Source organism: Psittacula echo (assembly GCF_963264785.1).
Source record: "Psittacula echo genome assembly, chromosome: 5".
Lineage (NCBI taxonomy): Eukaryota > Metazoa > Chordata > Aves > Psittaciformes > Psittacidae > Psittacula > Psittacula echo.
The window spans coordinates 53,501,321-53,523,342 of record NC_137739.1 but is presented as its reverse complement, the minus strand read 5'-3'; the positions used below and the strand labels follow the sequence as shown (position 1 = coordinate 53,523,342).

The 22,022-nt window shown below is 46.2% G+C and overlaps 1 protein-coding gene across 1 annotated transcript in view; it reads right to left on the bottom strand.

Moving 5' to 3' along the window:
• Positions 1 to 3,243: 3,243 nt before the first annotated feature.
• The window catches only part of ESRRB (estrogen related receptor beta), a gene marked incomplete at its 5' end in the record, with an annotated part of 83,090 nt that continues 64,311 nt past the window's right edge, over positions 3,244 to 22,022 (bottom strand). The window contains 4 exons of the mRNA XM_080618855.1: positions 3,244 to 3,685; positions 10,200 to 10,469; positions 16,374 to 16,535; positions 17,175 to 17,285. Of these exons, the coding sequence (XP_080474981.1) occupies positions 3,441 to 3,685; positions 10,200 to 10,469; positions 16,374 to 16,535; positions 17,175 to 17,285 (788 nt within the window). The 3' untranslated portion in view covers positions 3,244 to 3,440. The remainder of the gene's footprint in view (positions 3,686 to 10,199; positions 10,470 to 16,373; positions 16,536 to 17,174; positions 17,286 to 22,022) is intronic.

Sequence of the window (22,022 nt, the reverse complement as noted above, 5' to 3'; positions counted from 1 at the left end):
CAGAAACCTAATTCTGTGTGGTATTGTACCTTTTCTTTTAATTGATCCCCATGAAATTTGGTTTGCATTACAGGCCAGATACCACTGTTCCCAGAGAAGAATGTGCCCAAAACAAGAGCTGGTCACTTGGGAAGAATTGCCTTTTGTAGTAGCTGACAGGTACGTGGTTTCTGTTATCCGCACATGCAAATCAGGGGCTGGGGCTGCTTTACCGTAGTTGCTGGACATGGGCTTCGTGCTTATTCACTGTTACTGATACACTTACTTACCTCTTCCGCTTTGCTTTGAGTCATAGCGCCCATTTGTGTCCCAAGGCGCAAGCTCCATCATCTTTTATGCCATGAAGGACAGCTGTATGGTGCTGACTCTGACTCCTAGATTACAAATGAACAGCATAAAGAGCACCAACCCATTTCCTAGTTCGTCTCAACTTCCACACCCCCAGTATTAAGAGACTGTGAGTATTCAAAGACCAAAGCAGTTGCTGACACCCCATTTCTTACTTCTAAGTTCACTGAGAGGACTACACTACAATGTTCCCATCCTCTGCAAGCCCAGCTTGCTGTGTAGCTGGACATACTCCTCAGTTGTGGCAGTGTTGACAGTATTAGTGATGCACAGCAGATCAGAATAACTAACTGGGAAGAGATACGTGTGATTCCTGCACTGGTCGGAAGGGCCCAATAGAGCTGACCTGGTTCACAATTTAAGATAGTACAAGACTTTTAAAGGTTAAATCTTTTAGATTTAGGTGTTTCTGTCCCAGTTCCTGGGGGAGAGTTTGCATTCCTTGGTTAAAGAGATTAATGTGTGATAATTACTGTCTGGTTCAGTTCCCATCCTATTTGAAAAGCAATGCAAATATTTCCAGGCATATTATCTTCAAGAAGTGGGGGATATCCAGGAGGGTTCCAAGGTTATGCAACTGTATTGGAGAAAGAAGGTCCTGGAAAAAGAAAAGCATTTGGTATCTTCATACTGCTCTGCCAAGGCAGGAGTTGCCTCCATGCCATAGCCCTAGTCTAAATAGCCAGCATTCTCTGTGGGCTAGAAGCTAACTCTGCAGCTCTCCATTATCATTATTTAGTAGGTATCAGCAGGTAGTTCTCCCTCCCCATTCTGGAAAGCAGGCCTGGGTCCAAATACAATAAAGCTGGAAGAGCCTTTTTTCTTTGTAAGTATGTGATCTTTCCAGGCAGGGCCCAATAGAGTAAGAATTGCTTTTTAGCACATGGCAAGCTGGCTCTCTAGTGGTGGCGTGCATTTTGTTTTGGTCCCTCTGAGTCACAGATGGATACAGGCAACCAAAAGCCTCTCATTTTCTTACCAGCTCCCTTGCAGAGGCAGCTGGGGAGAGAATCGGAAGTATCTGTTCAAAGCATAAGGGAACTGTATAATTGCTACTGCTGTGATCATGGAAGCAGACCCAGCTCCCATGTGCCTTCTGCTCCTTAGGTCTCTGTTAGTTTACTAATGTGCCTGAAGCAAGCCTGAATTCCTTCAACAAGTGAGTACAAATTGAATAAAAGTAGCTACGATTGTGTAGTGTAGGAAAACAAAGGAGATGGGACTGAACCAACTCAAGCGCCAGGCTACAAGAGCTGAAAGGTCTGCATCAGTTAGCACCCCTCACCTGTAAGCTAGCCTGGGTGTTGTTCTGCAGCACTGACAGCCCTACTGGAATGCACTGTTCTCTAGAAGGAAAACAAGCACCCAGTGCCTCCATGATCACATGCCTCAACCCTGCTTTGGAGGACTTCCTGCCAGGGACAAGCTATTCCTCTGCCACACCATCTTTCTCCTGGGCTAGCTAGGAAAAAAGGATGGAAGCTTGAGGGGAACAGAGGCAGTAAGCTAGTGGTGTCTCAAATGTATACCAGAGGCTTTTTCTCACTGGTACTGCCATGCCACTGACCACAAACCAGACAATACATTCATGTTTCATCAGCTCAGGCTGGGTCAAAACTGAAGTGACCTAGAAAATAAAATCTTAAGAGAATGCCAACAGCCAGTTTTGCAGTCACCCACATTGCCTTCTGGCTACTGGGAATGCAGCAGATCTAAACCAGGGCTTGGAGACAGCAGGAACCTGGTTACATGAGACAGGTAAATAAACATTTCCCCCAATTCTCCCACCACCTTAAGGTCAAGTATTTGCTTTCCCATCGATGAGAGAACCTCTTACCAGGCCCAGGTATAATCTATGCTAGCTCTTTTGCTGCCATTGAGGATAATGGGATGAGGCAGGGGAAGACAGTAGTTGGGATATCAGGGGTTCCATGCCACCCTCTAATTTATTTCCGTATGCTGCCACAAAAAAGCAATCTCTCAGGCTCAAGAGCTGTCTCCTCAAAAAAGCAGTGCCCTTGATTCCTAACTATCATTTGGCAATAAGCCTAAGTCTCTGTGGAGGCAAAAAGCTATCACTTTAATGAGGTCTAGGAAAGCCCTGTTTTGGGGTGCATTTATACTTGGGCAGTAACCATGCAGACAAAGTCTTGTGTTCTCTGCCACAAGGAAGAAGTGGGAAATGGCACTCAGCTGAGCTGAAGAGGCAGGTTTGATACACTATAGGGTGAAAAGTGTGGAAGAACTGTAGTTAGCACCACATAGGAGAGGATGCAGAGATTATCAAGTTAACCCAGCTCTGAGGCATCATATCGGGCTCTTTTTTTCTTGCCATTTGGGAAAGGAGACTTGCATTCTCTCAGGGACATATATCCTACCTCTTCAGGGGCCTGCAGGGATTGTACATGGGAGGGACTAGCCAGGCGTAATGACACACTGTACAAGGTCGCAGAATATCTTACACAGTTAGGCGTATCTTTCCTGGTAAGAAGTGGGGCCTGTATGTACAAGTGTTAGCTGTTGCTAGAGGGGTGGCCTGGGAGCAGCCGTTTTGATCAGCAGAGTTCCAGCAGTGCTCTTCTCCAAAGGAGCATCTGCTCCATGGAAGAGCCAGAAAGGTGACAAAAAGAAGGACCCTGGCTGCTTCCCTTTCTATCTGACCCCTCACAACACCAGCAGATAATGTTTATATTGACTCTATTCTTCCTCTCTTCCTGCTTCTGTTCCCACTCCCCCTCCAGCACAGGCAGAGGGAGCTGGGGAGCAGGCGGCCTGAACAGCGCCGAGAGCATCACTGCTCAGTGGGGCTGAGCCCCGATGACCGCCTCAACAAGTGCAAGAGCATATTCTGGTACTTCCCACAGAGAAAATAAACGAAAAAAAGAGAAACGGGTGACTGATTAAAAGTTTCCCCTCCTGTACACGAGATTCTGCAGTCACACCGGCAGATAGACATTAAATAATTCTTCCATAATAAATGACTGGAGATAAAAGCCGGCGGTGACTGCTGCTGCTGTTTGGATTGCTCCGTTGTCTGCATCTTTGTTTCTAGTTGTTTGCTCCCCGGCCACTGTCAGCTGGCGCTGGGGCTGTCAGACCTTTGCCTCTAACATTTCTAGGAAGAGTTTATGCATGGGAACCTTGCCCTGAAGTTTGATGCTGTAGAAGTGCTGCACAGCTTTGGCGGCCGTCTGCCGCAGGAGGGGCAAGGTCAGGAGCAGCTTGCCTGCTCGCCGGGGCTCCTCGTTGCGCTGACTCAGCTCGTAGTCCTGCAGGGCTTCGTGGAGAAGGTCCTGGAGTTTCTGCACGGCATCCATGTCCTCTATGTGCATGGAATCTGAGGGGTGGGAGAAGAGACAGCAAAGAGACAAGTCAGACATGAGGAACAAGGAAGGAAATCCTTTATGGTCCTGGAGCAAAAGATGCTTTCTTTCCTTCTGTTTTTTTTCTGTTAGTCTGGTTTGGTTTTGGGGTGGTGGGATTTTTTTGTTGTTGTTTGTTTGAGGGTTTTTTTTTTGGGGGGGGGGGTGTTTTGTTTTGTTTCTTAAGGGGGAGAAAAAATGCACTTTGCTGACAGGTGCTGGTGCTACTGCAGTGATGTTTGGCATCAGCCCAATGAATTGGCCCTAGCAGTGCAGGGACAGAAAGGTTGCTGGGGTAGGTGATACATTGTGCCCTGCATGCTGCCAAGTTTGCTAGCTACCCCAAACCTGTGCAGGGGTCAGCCAGGGGCCTTTGTGACTTGCACATTCACTTGCCCTCCATGCTCCTTATGGGGAGAGTCACCCTGCAAGGGGCAGCAGCTGCTGTGCTGCCTCCTGGGAGCAATCTCATTAAGAATAATTAACACTGCTATAGCGCTTCATCTGTCTAAACTGCCTAATTGCCGTTCAGGGTGTCAGCAAGACAGAAAAGCCCCAGTAGGTCACAACCAGTGTGCCCAGGGGTGTTGCCAGCCCCACCTTTGTGCATATGCCGCTGTTTTCAAAGACTGCCAGCAGCTGCTCAGGGAGCTTCCTGCTTCACTGAAGGAAACCCACACGTCCTGCAAGGCCCTTTCCCTTAGGCTGCCAGTTAAGATTTCTGCAAGCTGCTGGAGGGGCAAGCAGGGTTTGCAAGGCTAGCACAGCTCCTTAGCGTGTTGCTGAGGCAAAGGTGACCCAGTCTGGGTTTGAACTGGGAAACCCAAGTTGAACACAGGCTGTTAAACTCCTAGGTAAGTCACGGTGACAGAGGGCAGCACCAAAGATCAGAGGCTAGATTAGAGAAGCTAACTGTCACTGAAGCTTTTCTTCCGTTTCATCTTGCTGATACTTGCTTCTTTCTTTAGGAGTTTTCTCCGAATCACAACCCTGACAGAGCTGGAGACACTGCTGCCTTGTCTTCATTGTTCAGAGACTTTTAATTGATACTGAACCAATTGATCAAGTGTCCTGACATAGGACAATGAATCCAAAGGCAGCAGCAAAGGGCCACCATGGCAAGCACGCATGCATGTGCACTATCTGCCACTGCAGCTGGACTTTGCAATGCAGCAGTGTTCTGGCTCAGCCACACACACAAAACACAAATGTGAGGACATGGGCTCCTCACTGTGACAGCAGTTAAGGGGAGGAAAGCTGGCCGAAGCATCAAAATCTCTCTAGAGATACATGTCATCTCTATGGAGAGTGCAACACAAATACTGTGATTTTCATATGATACATGTACAGTAAATGCTATTTATCATGCACAATTTAGAAAGTATTACAAAAGTTGGGAAAATATTATGTCTAGCAAGAAAGCTGTTTAAGAAGCTGTTTAGAAAGAATGCACTAATTAGAGGATATTAAAGGGTCTTATTTCCAAGAAGCCTACTAAGAAAGGATTGTTCTTGCTGCATTTGCTTTTCGCATCCAAGAGATCAGGCAAAGAAGCTCACAGAAGACACAGCAGGTCATCACAGTGGCCTCAGCTAGCCACAGAGCTTGATTCTGAAACATAGGGAGGGAGAAGCATGTTGCCAAGTCAGTCTGGCAACTTCTCCCAGCCAGGTAGCACCTCTGGAAAATTTCCATGCACCATCCAGGAGAAGTGAGTGGGACCTGTTTCCTGCCAAGTTGCAAAGATAATTTTTGAGACTGGAAGGATCAAGAGCTGGAGCTTGGAGAGAAATGTCCTCCAGCCTTTCTGTTTAATGTCCTTCCAGGTGGGGGAAAAACTAATCACAGCCCATCAGAGTCTGCAGATTCCAGTGGTGCTAGAAGCACTGGGCAATGAGACAAACTTCAGGTCCAAGTGGGTGCTCTGGTTTTGGGTACTGATGCGGCTGTACAGCAAAGAGACTCCCAAAACTGTGCCCTCCTGCCACCTGACTTCTGTAAGGTGAGGAGACCTAACAGCACTACATAACTAAATGCACACAGGGAGAGGAATTGGGGAAATAAAGATCAAAGCCTGCCCCACTTCCCCCCTCTTTGCTGAAAGAAGCTCAAAATCGGCAGCTGACTGCAAAAAATAAAATAACAGTGCAGGATTAATTTCCCTGCAATTCACCAGTGAGCTGGTGTCGATGGCATTGATAAACTGTTAATTACAAAATCAATAGCTATGAATTTTTACAGCTGGTGGAGCACTGAGGTGGAGGGAGGTTGCCCAACCATGTCCCTGAGGGCCAGATGGCCTAAAAGTCAGGCTTCATGTCAGGAGCCCCTCTCCAACACTACTGACACGGGGTACAGGGCAGGTGTGAGATGGACAAGGCTCACTGCCTCCTCACCTAACTCTTTTCTTGCAGCTTCTGGCAGGAGCAGGAGGAGCCAGGATGTTACAGGACCTGTTAGTACAGAATTTGCTACATATCTCCTTGATAGATCCAGATCTTGTTCACTCCCTCTCAGAATTTAAATACATGGGGAAAAATAAGGAAATAAGGTTTGGCCAGCACAGGATTTCCTTAAATGAACATGTGCTGTATGCTAACCTGGAGGGCTCTTCAATACACAGGTTGATCAATTTGTTTCATGAAGAAAGAGGACCTAGGAATGCTTAGGAAGGGACTGCTGGCTCTGAAGGGTAACAGTTTAAGTCTATAGCATCCCTACTCTGTCAAAAAATGTGTGATCATATTGTTGGGACTTGCCTGCTTCTCTGGGCATTAAGAATGCATTTCTCAGCTCTCTAAAATGCACTTACTGAAGATAGAGGTCATCTGAATTATCTTTGCCTGTCCCAGCAGGTGTGTCCTTGGTGCATTACACTGAGGACTCAGAGATCAGCCACAGCTCTGGCAAGGTCAGCCTATTGTCAGCTTCTCCTCTAGTGAAGAGCAAGTAAGCTCCCACTTCTGTTTTTATTTGTTTTAATTCCTAGAAACAAAGGGTCAATATACATAGGGCTGTGTGGAAGAGAGGAAAGTCCCTAGAAGCATGAGCAATTACACCCAGCAGAGATAACGGAAATTCAGGAATTTATATAGGAGGCAAGAGAGAAAGCAGGTCTAGGCAGCACAGGTGCTAATGTAAGTGATCAGCTTTAAACTGTGTCTCTGACCCAAGGGAGTTGAGGCCTGGCCGACAGGTAGTCTGCATTCCATTCCTCCTGTTTTAGGAATCAGCTGTCTGCATGCAAGCACATACATGCAGGCTTTGCAAGTGTACTCCATGTCAAAAACATGGTAAGAATAACTTATGTTAAAAGAATGTGAAGGCTGAATGTGACAGCTACATTAGAAAAATACACTTGCTCTATTCTAGCTCCCTTATGTGTGTGTTGTAAGAGGCTTTAATTACGTGAAAAATGAGATCTTGTGCTTTACTTTCATATGTTTCAATACAAATAACAAAGCAGGAACAAAGCAGGATTTTTGTGGATTATACTCCTACACAGATGCACTAGGAGAAACCAGTGAAGTCAGAATGGCTTTTCCCATCCAGCTGAGAACATGCATTGTCCTGTGCCTCCTGACCTTTGGCTACTTTACTCCACAGTGCTGGAAGAAGAACCCCAAAACATCTGACAAATGTTGGTTGTTCTGGTCTGTCTTTGCTTAGTGTTTCTCCACTCCCAATACAGACTGTCCTTTAAGGCTTACCCTGGGCTTAATCCTGAAAGCACAGTGAGCAACATCAGCAGACAGTGCTACTATTGCACTGTGAACAACATGACAGTACCAAGGCTCAGGTTCTGCAGTGTCTCTGCTCATAGCATAGGCCAGATAAATGCCCTGGTGTGGCACTTACTTACGCTGTCATCCTGTTACAACCACTACCTTAGCACTTCAGCCTCTCTGAGGAGCCCTTCTCCCTGTTTAATTCTGTGACCTTCCTGGTAGACAGGAGGCAGATCCTTTAACAAGAGTTGATTACATCGCCACTAGCCACCGTCCCACAATCAAGAGAGGCCAGCCTTGGCCATCTGCCCATCCTGGTTCAGTGGCAAGTGAAGGCAGCAATTAGAGCTAAAAAAGCAATATATGAGAAACTGAAAAAGGGAACTAGATAGCAATTCATATGGATCAGAAGTTATGAAGTATAGAAAATCGATAAGGGAAGTGAAGGACATTGGAGGAAAATCCATGGCTGGAGGGCTAAGGACAATAAAGAATTTTTATAAATACTTAAGAAATAGAAGAAAAATGACCATTTGCAGGGTGGCTCTTTTCACCTGGAGATGATTAAACTGTTAACAGCAGTGAAAAGGAGACTGAAGTCCTCAGTGAGGATGTCTGTCCCATTTAAAAAAAAGCAGCATTACGTAGCAATGCTATATGAAAATGATTACGACTTCTTAGTCTGTCCTATATACAAGAAGATTTAGACATCTGTTAGGTACAGACTTCACAGAAATCAGCAGAGCTGGATAACTTGGCTTGAAGGGTTCTAAACTTGCTGGCTGAGGCCCATATAGGGCAGATTAATGATTAACAAGTTTTGGTATTACCAAGCAATTCAAGATGACTGGAAAAGTTCTAATGATGCATGTATTCTCCTAGGTATTACCTGATGATTTCCACGCTAGCCTGATGTGAACCAGGGCAACATAAAGGAAATTAAAAAAAAAAAAAGACATTTGATTAAGACTTATAAAATGGCATTTAAAAGACACATAGATGTGGCACTTACTTAGCGACATGATTTAGTGGCAGACATGGCAGTGCTAAGTTAATGGATGGACTCAATGATCCTAAGGGTCTTCTCCAACTTCAGTGATTCTATGATTCTAAATGATTCTGTGATTCTACTGCCAGTCAACACGATACTTTGGAATACAGGTCTTGTCAGACAAACATGTTTTCATTCTCTGATGAGATTACAAGTTGGGTTGATAAAGTTAACTTCATAGCTATAATAGACTTAGGCTTTTATAAGGCACTTGGCTTAGCACCACAGGGCATTCTCATTAAAAAATTAGCACTATGCAGTATCAATAAAGCACACTTTCAATTGATTAGTAACTGGCTAGATGACAGATCTCAAAGTAGCTATCAGTGGTGAATCATCCCTGAAGGAGAAGTTTCCTAGTGGAAATCCACGGGGATCAGTAAAAGAAACAGATGCCACTCAACATTTTTATCAATGAGTTGTAAGTAATTTCTTTCTTCTTTTAAATCGCTGCTGCTAAGATGTATGGATGACAAAGAGGATCAGGATGGTGTAAAACAGCGGGGATAGGGCAGCCACACACACTCTGGACCACTTGCTTACACTTGCAGTAATGTATCTATAGCCAAGGAACATGTCTATGGAACTGGAACTTTATTGAGTCAAGCAGTCAGGTGGAAGAAGACCTGGGGTCATAGCACACAGCTCAACAAAGACCAGTATGTAGAAGGTGAACTCAGGCAAAGTGACATTAAAAATATGGTGCCAAGGAATTTTTTTTTTCTGGTTGTTTTGTTTTTTTTTTTAACTGAGAAAACTATTAACTCTTAGAGTGAGCTACCATGAAAGATGCAGATTCCCCCTCTTCTAATCCCTTCAGCTTCACACGGGGTGTCTTTCTGGAAGGTGGCTTTAGCCAACACAGATACTGGATTCACTGCTAGGCTGCAAGGGTGAATTCTGTGACCTGCAGGATACAGTTTGAAAGATCTGATGTGAGACAATGAGACGCAAGGGATGTAGAGGGAGCCCTTGTCACACAGTAGCTTCAGCAGTTTCCCTTTTGGAAAGGGAGTCCTGAGCAAATAGCTATCTGGCTTTGTGCGACAGCAGTGCAGCACCCAGCACCTCTTGTCTCCCCTACAGCCTGCTGGATTGAGAGCTGCAGCCCTCCCCAGACTGAGATGGAGGGCACTGGGTGGAGCGCCCTGGCCTTTCTCATCCTCTTCTCAAGAGGCAACATAGGCTTACGCTCTACCATCCAGATCCACACTGTCTCCCAGTTTAAGGGAGATTCAGTGTCTGTGGTCATTGAACATTTCTAGGACAGGACTGAGCAGCCCAAATCCCACAGCTTTTTGTGGGATTTGAAATTGGGACCAAGGTTTCCCTGTTTGCTGTAGCTGAACAACTGAACACTACTGAAGTGAATGCAGGGACAGCCTACATTCCCTTTTCTGAACTCATGGCACTGGAGTCAGCTCTCTAGAGGAGAAGGGATTCACAGGCTTTCTTTTACTGCCAGAAACCAGCAGCCACCCCATCCCTGCCTGATTCCACTCTCTAATACAGGGCTCTAGCAGCAACAAGCCTAATTTCTCCCTGCTCTCCAGCTTAGGTCCTGCTCTGTGGACAGAGAGGAGCTTTGAGGATGTTGCATAACACAGGCAGAGCACAGTCTTGGGCAGTAGTCTCTAGTTTCCTCCCAGGCTAGATAACAGTGTGGGCCTTGACTCCCTGATTGTGACGGTGACTGGGCTAGGGCTGTACCTGAGTTGGCAAGGGCCAGAGCTTTGAGTGTGACAAACTCCTCCTTTTCCACCTTGAGCTTCTTGTAGCGGCGCACCAGTTGTAGGATGGCCAGGTAAAGCTCCAGCAGCCCCGTCAGACGAGAGTGCTCTTCATCCATGATGTAGTCCTCAGCATAGACAAGCTTGTCTTCATATGGCAGGGAACGGTACACAATGCCCAGGATGAGGATTTCCATCCAGGCGCTCTGCAGGAGGCTCATCTGGTCCCCAAGGGAGAGGTTGGAGAACCCTGAGAGGGCAAACACAGTCAAATGGGTATGCAGCAGAGCCTGGGGTCCTTAGTTTCCCTGGGATTCATCCCAAGCACTCTCCTGCTGCTGTCAAAAATATAATTTATAAAGGATTATTAAAGTGACCCCGTCTCTGTGGCAATCAGCACACATGGACCTTACTCTTCTCTTTGCTCCTATGCCCACCCACAAGAGTTCCGATGATCTGACTGTGTTTATGGCAACCCAAGGTTAATGACAACCTCTTTTCAATCATCTCTGCTTCTGTCATAGCAGCAACTGTTTTGTACCACATCGTCCTGCTCACTGTTCCTCTGTGGTTTTGTACTGCAGCCTATTTAATCTGCCCCAGCTGACCAAAGCGCAGAGAACAGCTACACATGGCAGAAAAGAGGGCTTCTGATGGGACAGGAGGGAATGACAAAGGCCTTAATTACAAGCATACCACAATCTCTCATTTGGTCAACATGAGAGAAGGTCCTGCCACAACAGAGCACTGAAATGTATTCAAAAGTTGAATACTTGTGTAAACAGAAACCTTTTCTATTCCTCATCACTCCCTGAGCTCCACGCCATCAGCTTTCTGCACCTCACAGCCAACAACCTTACCCAGTGTCGAAAATATCTTTATGGTGCCATACAAGGACCTAATGACAGCCAAACCTGGCAGCAACAGAATCAGCACCCAGCAGTGAAGCAAGTCTTTCTCCTCAAGTACAGAAAGAGCAAGCACAATCTGGAGATAGACCCTGACAGCCCCAGTGCTCACTTGAGAAAGTGGAGAGGCCAAAACACAGGGGCACCATCTGCCTTCAGGGGTAAAAAAAAAAGTGCGTGGGAAAGCAAGCTGTTATGTCCTATGTACCAGGTACCCTTGCAGGCCAGATCATGAAAGATCCTGGGAGATGGGCATTGTGCCATAGCCATTACAGACAGGGATGTCAAGCACAGTGTGTTGGTCCCATCTAGGCAGCTCCTGCCCACCACTGACAGGCAGGGACTGCACTTTTTGGCATCTCCTTGTGTCTGAAGATTCCCAGGGCTATGAGAGAAGGGGACCATCAGGAACCCCTCAGCTGGGGAAGGAGGCAGGGGAGATGCTCCACCAGCCTCCCCTGCCAGTTTTCTCCCCAGAGAGAGCCTTGGGGCTCACCAAGAGGCCTGTGAGCTCATTAGCCTCTGTGGAGGAGCCTCCCAGCCCCACTGTCTGTGTGCCAGACTCAGCAGGACTCCTTCATCCCACAGCCCTCTCTGCTCACAGTTCTTGGCCCTGCATCAGGGCCTTCATAGCCAGCCACCATGATGATCATTTGATTTCTGTTGTTATCAAGTTGGCAATTAACAAAAGAGCTGATGATTGCTATATTGACCAACTGTGGGTTCTTTTTTTCTATCTGTGCTATCTCAGCTGTGGAAGGGAAGGCAGAAGGGTGGGTTAGTGGTATTTATTTATCACTACGCCATGTTTTGTGTTTGTGTTGCCAGGGGAAGCAAAGGGTGATAATGGCCTGGCAGCCCTTGGACATCCAATTTCCCTTATCAGGCCACTGAATAGAAAAGAGGCCCCAGGCCACATTAATTAACAGATACCAATCAGCTGTCACGTGTGGTGTGTGCAAGGTCTGAGCGGAGCAGTGGGTGGGAGGGAAGAATCAATAAACCATTGGGGAGGAGAGGCAGAGGGAACAGCTAAAGAGGAGTCCAGGCTCCTAGGGAGAAGAGCTGCAAATCCAGCTCCATGGCTGTTAAGACTGATCCTTGAACAGCACAGCCGGTGCTCCATGTAGTCCTGCACCTGGTGAATACCACACCTTACTCAGGCTGTGAATACTTCAGGGGTGCCTTGTCCTTTGCCTTGCCTTTCTGTTCCTTACCTCTTGGAGCTGGTACGTGCTGCTCCTGAATGTAGCCCTCCTGACTAAGTCCAAGTGCAGGCTGACGCAGCTCAAAGGCTTGGGATTCTGTCTCCCTAGGTCTACTTGCTGCAGAAGGGAACTGATAAGATTAGCCCTGAGACAGGGTGAACGGTGCTGTGCACAGCCACTGTCACTCTCCAGCACCTGGAATCTCTCCTTTGATCACCCTTCTCCTAGCTCTGACCATACAGAACAGCCCAGCATTTAGGCTGCTGCCTGAAGTCCAGTTTCTGGGTCAGTCACGTGGCCTTTCTGCGTCTTCATTCCCCATCTGGATTACAAAAGGGGTTATGCCATCGCCTCACTGCACTCTGCCAATGAAATTTGTTAAAGACTGAGAAACAGTCATGTAGTAGAGTGAGAGGATCCAGGACAGACATGGCTGACACTTTATCTGCTAGAGAATAACGCAGGAAAATGTACTTAACCCTCACAGTAGCATCTCTGTTAATCACTCCTTCCCAGAGGCAGTTATGGTAGGTGGGAACTGCAGAAGAAAGACCATGTTTGTCCTGTGCCAAGGAGAACAGAAGAGCCAGCTGCAGGTGCCCTACCCACCTGGGAAAGTCCCTTGCCAGAGGCACTCCCAGGTAGCCAAGGACTCCAGCTCCAGTAGGAGGGCATGAGGGAGGGAGCGCTGCAGTGCCAAGCCTTGACTGGAAACATCCGACAGAATTGGGACCCTTTCCCTCCAGTGTTTACACATGTAGAATGCAAGGGCTGGAGGACTGTGCCTGTATCACTGCAGTCAGCACAGACAAGGGAAGACCATGCAACCTGGGGTCTTCCACACTAAGAATCTCGACATCAGAAAAGGTAAATGCTAATTTTGCCTGGCCAAAAACACAGGCTTGCTATTACAGTTTTATAAGACCGGAGAACCTCTAGTGAAATTCAACTGCTGCACCATCTTATAGCTCCCAGGAACTGATAAAATCCAGTCCTATTGCATTCACAAGCTGTTTGATGGCACAGCATCCAGAAAGTGTCCTTAGTGATCTGTTTCTTGCTGCTTTTCTCAGGTGTGATCCTGAAAGGTGCTGAATGTTCCACTGCCATCCCCAGGCTCCCAAAAAGAAGAGCCTCTGTATCTAGCAGAGAGCTGCACGCATGTTTCCCTCCTTGCCGGTCTGAGAAGAGCTGCTTTATTTGCAATAGCTGATGTGACATTCAGAGGTTTATTTTTTGTCTTTTTTCTTTTTTTTCTTTTTTTATTCCCGTGGTTTGGCAGTGGGAGCTCACAGAATTTAAAAAAAAAAAAAAAAAAGTCACATAATTTGTGGCAAGTGGAGTTCATAATCTGTTAATTTATTATCATTTCTGTCATCCTGGAGGGCCATTAGCAGAGGTAATAAAGGGAGATGTAATTATAGGATCTGAGGCCACTCCAGACACAGCTGCTGTCACTCCACTTGCCATATTTCATTCTGTGCTAGTACTATCGTCCTTCCTAGTGAGAACAGCACAACAGCTACCCTGGGAGAGCCTTCATCGTCACCCCTCGAGAGAAGTCTTGTCTCCCTGCAGCAAGGCACGAAGAAAAGGTAGATGTTCAAAGACAATTAGCACAGGGGGGAGGGTGGGTAGTGGGGAGGGGGCCTCACACAGAAGGGGATAACTCCACATTGGCTAAGCACGGCTTTTGAGCTAATGGTTAATAAGGCTACTGAGCTAATACTACTTGCTAAACACCACTAAATCATGCTTTCTTGTCATAGAAGAGTATCTTTAACTGATTATATTTGCTAACACTGTGGGGCGCAAGTTTGTGCTGACAGCTGGGATCCTGAAGGGTTGCTATGATCCTGAAGGGTTGCTATGATTTTAACATCACACTGGTTTTTACTAATTCCAGTGTGAATATATGGCAGGAATTTGTGACTTGTTCATTTCTCCATCCCACTCTCTCCAAGAGTTTATGAACACAGGAAGCAATTTTGTTTTGCTCAAATTCCTGGGAAGGCAGAAATACCGGGCATGGATAATCTAAACACCTGGCAGCCTCCTGGCCCTGCCCTGCCCCCTTGCTGCCTAACTCAGTATGTTTTATATTTGTTTCAGAACTGCAGAGTATTTTGTTCCATTTTTATGAACAGTCTTTTATTATGTTTGTTTCTCAGTATTGCTCCCTTGTGTAACAATCCCTAAGCTCCTGTGCACACAGTCCTGTTATAATACTACTGCTGGTCTGAACTGTGCCAGGCTGATGGCTATTACCATGTTGCAGGGCCTTTGACAGGAAAGGAAAATACAAAAAGAAAACTGAGATGATGGCAGGTATGTCCTGCCTTTCAGAAAGGAGAGAAAGAATCCCTTTAACAGTGCAGGAGTAATCTCTACTATACTCCTGTTCTGGGATATCATCGCCATGGCAGGCTGGAAAACTCTGTATGAACTTGGAGCTGAGCATCCCATGCTCATTCCACAGCTGGAAGCTGGAGAACTCCAGCAGGGCATGCTGCGTGAACAGACGCAGCCAAGGTTAGAACATACAACAGCACCTCACTGGACAGCTGTAACAGCTAATTGCATTGTTTAAAACCGTTCCTGTTAACACCCAAGTTCTGGGTTAGTAGAGCAATCCATGCTGAGTTCTTTAATCGCCATTGTAACCCCACTTGTGATGAATCAGCCCCAGCTGGATTTTGGCACTAGTGACGGGTATAATCTCTGCAGATACTGCAGATCTCATGTAAGAAGGGCACCACTGAGATTAACCTCTACTCAGAAACACTGTCCTGAAAAAGTTTGTCCAGACTTCATAGTCCCACCACATAATAGTCCATGTTCCATCTAGCCCAGGAAACCACTAACCTTGACTCACAGGAGAAATGCTCCCTCTGAAAGAGAAGCAGCCACCAAAAAGCGAAAAGAGGAGCCATGAAGAGAAACAAAATACATGGGAGACGTAAACTCTCTGATCACTCATGGTGAGATGCCTCATCAAACAAGGAAGAACTTAAGGCCAAGAACCAAAGCAAGAGAACACAAACTCATGCAGTGGAAGACACGGACAACGTGCAATATGGGTTAAATCCTATGATCCTATGGCTGAGCCTCAGATACTCTCTTGACACAAGAAAGTGGGACAGAAGACAGGAGATAGCTGTAGTGACCTGTTCACACTAATCTTCTGAAGCAGTCTTTGGAAAGCAGCCATGTAAACCTCAAGGACATCCCCTAAGCTCCCTGGCCAACCTTTTCCACAAGCAAATCTAACCTATCTTTGTTTTGCTTTGTTTTTGCAGGGGTGGGAGAGAACTAGAGCGAGGGGGAATTTTCCCTTTCCAGACCAAATCTTTGTCCCCAGAACCCCCTTGAGGGCCATGTCTGCTCCTTCAGCCTGGGTCCATCCTACCTGCAGGTGTGAGACATTTGCTATGTCACTCAATTGTACAGGCACTTACTGGATATAGTCAATGAGTCTTCTGAGGCCAGCCACATTGCAAGTAAGTTGCCCTCATTATTTGTCAGCACAGAAGCCTGGAGATTCACTGGAAATAGGGAGTATGTCCTGCATCCCAATGGGACTTGTTCTGTGATGAGTCCAGTATGAGGAAAGCTTTCCTGAGTCTGGGCAAGAATGTTCCCTACAGACAGGGTAGGTATCTGCCTTGTCATTAGCAGTAAAGTCTGGTCACTGCCATAACATTTATTCATCTACAAATGCAACAGACCTAGCAGTGCAAAATCACTAAGCCCACCATACCATCCCAAGGCCTGTTTCCCAAGTGCTTTTGCTGTGCTACACAATGCCAGGTAAAACAGAGAACTTTATCAGATAATCTCAAGGCCTTCTGCATAATCCCAGGGAACACACACATACAGTCATAAATTTATGCACCTACTGGAGTTTGTCACCAATGAGAGCCCACCACAACCAGTAATTTCCACCCATCACTATATATAAAAATCTGATAAGCACAGTGATAAATAATAGCTCCCTTCGCTGCTCATACTTACACCCTTGTAATTCTCACAGTTTACCTGGGATGTGCTTAGCCCAGCCAATGATCACCACCAGTTCTCTGTCTGCCAGGTCACAGAGGGTTGTCAGGGCTTTGATGTCACTCTCCGGCATGGTTGGATCAGGCATGGCATAAATCTTCTCTGGCTCAGCCACCAGCAAGTGGGAGACGATCTTAGTCACTGCATATGTCAAAGGAGAAGTTGTTGTATTCCTCATGACATAAGGTGTCATAACAGCCCTTTCTAGAAGGACCTTCCTCGGATAAGACATGACTATAGAGCCCGTAAGACCTTAGAAATGGTTTTGGCCACAACAGGAGAATACTTCACTGCAGATACACAGGCTGTTATGATCTGCCTGTTCCAAACCAGCTCTGTACAGGGATGACAAAAGCAAGAAGCTACTGTAAGGCTGTCAGCCATTGTCTTGTAGGTCCAACAAGGGAAGGAGAAGGCATGAATAAGCAGTTGGTGGACTGTGGAAAAGTTTAGAGAACTATGGGTAGGTAGTATGGAAGAGAGGAATCAGCATAGGGCCAGTTTTGTTAATACTGCTTAGATACAGGAAAAGATCAGAGTATCACTAAATGGATTTACATAATCTTATAGGAAAGGTCTGGCATTTATGAATACAGTACCTGGGCTGTACCTCAGCTATACCTAGTTTATCTCTACACTATGATCATTAGAAAAAAATCCCAGTGCTGGTGACTGACACGGCAACCAGAAGCGACAACTGCTCCACTATATATTTTGGGAAACCAATAAAAAGAAACTTCATGGTTGCTCAGAGGACCTCAATTCAAGACCGATACATACATGGTTTTTTAGCTGGGGGAGGGATCTGTAGGCTCAGATAAGTGCTGCTCTCAGAATCCAGTCTCCTTTTGTATTTCTGACGGCCTCCACGGACTCGATCTAGACGAACACCTGCAGGTAAAATAAGATAAATCCTCATGATTCCTTAGTGCCATAGGGAACCTTGACATGCAGATGCTAGAAATTGCTAAGTAAGACATTCCCCACACCCTAGGGAGTTTCCCTCTCCCAAACACTTGAGATCTCAGCTGAAACCAGCAATCCCAATAATACCAGCTAGACTGCCTCCAGCTCTAACTATGCTGCTGGGAGCTTTACTTTTATTCAAAACATTAATGAAGACAGAAATTAACCTATTCAAACTCCTGAATCACCATCAGTCTGGATGGGCAGATGAAAAGCTTCAGACTTCAATGCCCTCTAGGTGATCTTGCTTTTTTAAAAAAAAAAAAACCTTTAAATATCAATCAGATCTGCAGTTATAAAAATAAGCTTTTAGATTGTTCTTAAAATGAGGAGTTAAATGTTCTGTGGCCTCTCACTGTTTATATTTGAAAACGTGACCTATAGCAAATAGATTATGAGCTATGAATTCAACAAAGATGTTTCAGCCTTGATCAAGTAAGGCAACTGCAAGAAAAGTAGAACCAAAATAAATAGAAACAACCTCTACTACAATCAGGCAATGATAAAGCTGAAGTAGAGAGTCACTGAAGAATTTGTTTCAACTCTTTCAAAATACAGTGAATTAAACTGCAAACAGCAGATTGAAAACAGTTCCCAGTGACTGGGAAGCATCAGTGATTGTCACCATGCAAAGAACCATAGCAGCACCAATAGACCAGGAGCTGCAGCTGAGCTGCTGTATTAGTACAACATACGGTGTTAAAAACAAATAGTGAAAAAAGCCATAGGTATTTGTCCAATTGTAGGTTACTTCTGGCCAGCCATATGATCTCTGGTAATCGGCATTGTGAAACTGGGGTAACTCAGTCTTGCTGGGAGAAAAAGCTGTTGCAAAAAAAAACCCCAAATTTTCAAGGTAAATGTAGAAGCATTCAAATAGAATAAAAATATAAATTTACACTATGCAACTACTTCCTTAGAAACACACAGGAGTTTATCCAGTCTGCTCACAGGAACCAATTATGTGATACACTTACTAACTCCAGTAAGGCATTAATATTTTGCAATCAATCCACTACATAAACACAAACAACTAAAAGCAAACACTCCAAATCAGCACTGAAGTGATGCTTTTTGAACAACTTGTACACCTGAAAAAGCCTGCAGTCTGCTGACAGATCTGTCACACTGTGCACTTCAATACCACATTTGCTTACGATGTCCTAGGAAAGAAAAAGGTTTTACTGTACACTCACACCAGCCCTGCTTGCCCTGCATGAAACCATTACCTGCTACACCACCTAGATCCTGATACTCTTCATGGCTGCAGCATTCAAATCAGCTTGACTTACAGACAGTATCAAGAGCCTCCCAACAGCAACACCAACCAGGCCAGCAGCACTCACAGTCTGACAGCAAAATCTCACTGGCAGTAGCAACACCTGCATGGAGGTCTAGGTTGCATTACCCATAAGCTGTGGTGTCTGGGGACAAAGGCATCGAGGCATGGTGCTGTTAACGCTGTGTAGCTCCTTCCTTTTAAGAGTCCTGCTGCTCCCACTGAGCAGGAAAAGCAGGAATGAGCAGGCCTGGAGCTCTCCAGAGCAAAGGAACTGCTGCAAGTGGCTGCTATGGGAGGCCAGCACACATTGAGAAAAAGACATGAAGCTGAATAGGTGAACTCAGATCAAACTGAGTGATTTCCTTCTCCTGCCCAGTTTTCTATTTCTCACCCAGTGTGAAGAATTCACTGACATCCCTAAGCGTTAAGTACTATCCTTCTCCTTCATTACATGGTACTGTTTCTGAAAAGGTTGCCCATTGCAACATGTAGCACTGTGGGCAATACTCCTTCCTGGGAGCCCAAACGTATGCCAGAGACTGATTTTAGAAAGGGCATCAAGGGAATCCTGAACCTGAGATTATCTAGGGAGATCCGTGAGAAACAGCACTAATAAAGTCCTGAATGAAGCAGGAAGCTTTCATTTCCATCCATGATTTCTTTCCTGCTATAAGTGTACCTTGGTTTCCTAAGAAAGAAGACCTCTACTCCATTCTCTGTTGAATCAATGACACCTACCTATAAGCTAGGAGAGTAGGGAGACATACAAATTTCAGGAACTGTCAGTAAACCAAGTAACCAGGCATGAAAATTAAAAAGGTCTGTTCAAAGATTATGGAGGAATCCAGAACAGGCTGCAGGAATTCAGCCCCAAATCTCAGCTCCCCAGGACCCTCCTAGAAGAAAGGTCATAGAAAGAATCCAATCACCCCCACCAGTGGGCCTGATGTCAGTGTGGGGAGATGCCATTCTCAGCCCAGGAGAAACCAACACAGAACCCTCCAGGATGCTTTCACCATGCAGTCTGATAAGCAGTGTGGAGGGAAGACTGGGAGGGGTAGGGAGGAAATGGGGGAAGGAGCTCATTTCCTTCTCCCAAGGAGAAGCATGCCATCCTCCAGTGCTTGGCAGAGGGATGGCTGCACAGGTTGTAGCAGTATTAGGGACCCTCAATCAGATTATAAGGACACGAAGGACTTAAGTGCATTAAAAAAAGATAAGAGAGATGCAGAGAGATTTACCCTCCATTCCTCCTTCCTTCACAGACCAGAGAGAGGTCTGTTTGCCCAAGGACTTCAGCTTTTTAATTTTGAACAAGTGTTTGTCCTCCTCTTGTTCCCCATCCTGTGCGGCACTCCTTGAGGCAAATGTTTTCAATCAGCATTTGCAGAGCCACTGCCCTACCCTGTCATCATCGCTCAGCTGCAGAGCCGGTGAACAGGCTGACCCCTACATAGCACATCCCAGTGCTAGTTGCTGAGTCCAGCAACCTGTAGGTGCTATAGCAAACAAAAGCATTTCAGTCTGAGTCCCTGAGTGTGACACTCCAGACATAAGCATCATGGCAGAATCCCTGCCCCAAAGATCTGACAGCCTGAAGGGTCATACTTAGATGGAAGGGAAGGGCATGCACAAAATCAGGACCTGGTACAGAGCTGTGGTATTCAGGTGGCTTGTTAATACCTGCTGTTCTACTTTGATTTCTTCAGTGGTTGATTTTAAGATAGGCAATCTGGTTACAATGCGGCTGTGAAGGGACACTAAAGGATATTAAAATGGAGTGGGTGAGCTCAGAGAAACAGCATGAAGGAAAGCACTAAGCAGAGAAGAAACTGAGAGGGATGTAAACTAAGATATGAATGGAAGTAAGAAAGTGTAAGGAGAAGGGAGATGAGAGAGAGAGGGCTGGAGCAAGGCTGAGTGGTACATACACTGTAACCCAAAGGGTAGATTTCACACGAAACGTGCAGCCTCCTGAGCTTTAACTGCAAGGTGCAGTGGCCACTTACAAGATGCAGCTGGTCCATACTGAAGACTCTTACATAGGATTTGGTGCCATGGCTTCACAAGACAGTGGCAAGAGAAAGCAGTTGCCTTCCAGCTCCTGGACATAACCATTTCTCACATGGATCACAACTCGACACTTTCCAAGAGAGAAGGCACCCATCCTACAGAATTGTCACCATAAGCATTCCTGGACCTCCCTTCTTGACAGTATCAGCAAGGAGGTGCTGCTAGAACAGTAAAGAAAGGAGTGCTTACATACACAACGTGACATGCAACAGTATAGGGCAAAGTTCGGGAAGTATCATCCCTTGATAACCTACCTTTCTAGCAGCTGCTTCTTCACCAAATGAAGGCTATTTGTGCTGGAAACATCCCCCTCCTCTCGCTCCCCTGTGTTGCATGTTGCTGATGTTCACTGAATTTTGTTACCGTTTGATTGACCCTGCATAAGAGTCCCTGCACCCCATCTGACCTAGGTGCTGACCCCAGTGTCTGCCACAGGGACTGAGCCTTGGCTCACTGGCAGCACACTCTCAGCTCCCAGCCTGCCTGAGCCCCCTCTGATGTAGCAGGGAGCAGGGCAGAGACAGGACTTGTGCGGGATTTCTCAGCTCACCGTCCTGGCTGGGGTAGAGATGTCAGTTTTCTAAGCGTCCTGTGGGTGCCACTCGTGTTCCAAGTGCTCTTGCAGCGAGGTCTGTGCCAGCACCAAGCCTCTGCAGTGGTAGAGCTGATCTGCTGATCTGTTCAAGCTCCCTGCATTTCTCGGACATGCCCCTCAGAGAGGCATCTGCCGACAACTTTGGGATCAGATGTCCCCTTGCTGACTTGATAACATCAGGCTTTAGGGTTTTTTTCTTAATGGAAGTAAAATAATTCCAGCTTTTTTTAAAAGCTGGACCCAGGCCGAGTCTGTCGGAAGTAAAAATAGCCGAGTATGCAGAGGCGACAGCACACAGTCAGGTTTAGTTTCTGTTTTATTTTCTGGGGACTAAAAATACTCTTAAAAGCTCTGTGAAGCTAAGCCCTGGCCGGTGGGAAATGCAGTCTAGGTCCAATATCAGCTGTCACATCAAATTACTGGCCTCACCTCACTTTCCATCGAGTCCTATCACATGGCCATGAATTGACAGGAACAGAAAGATCTGTCTTGCCAAAAGAGCTAGTGGAGGAGCCAAAGTACAGGGTTTGCATGGTACAGTATGTGTCTAGATCAAGGAGGACACAACTGAAAGGAACATAGGGCAAGTACTGGCCAGAGAGCAATGCCCCTGGGGCTGCTTCTGCTAAGCTTCCCCATATACGAGCCAGGTCCTGTGGCCACTGTGCATCTGACCCTTGAGCTGCAGTTTCTGCACCAGTGCAGCCTGCTT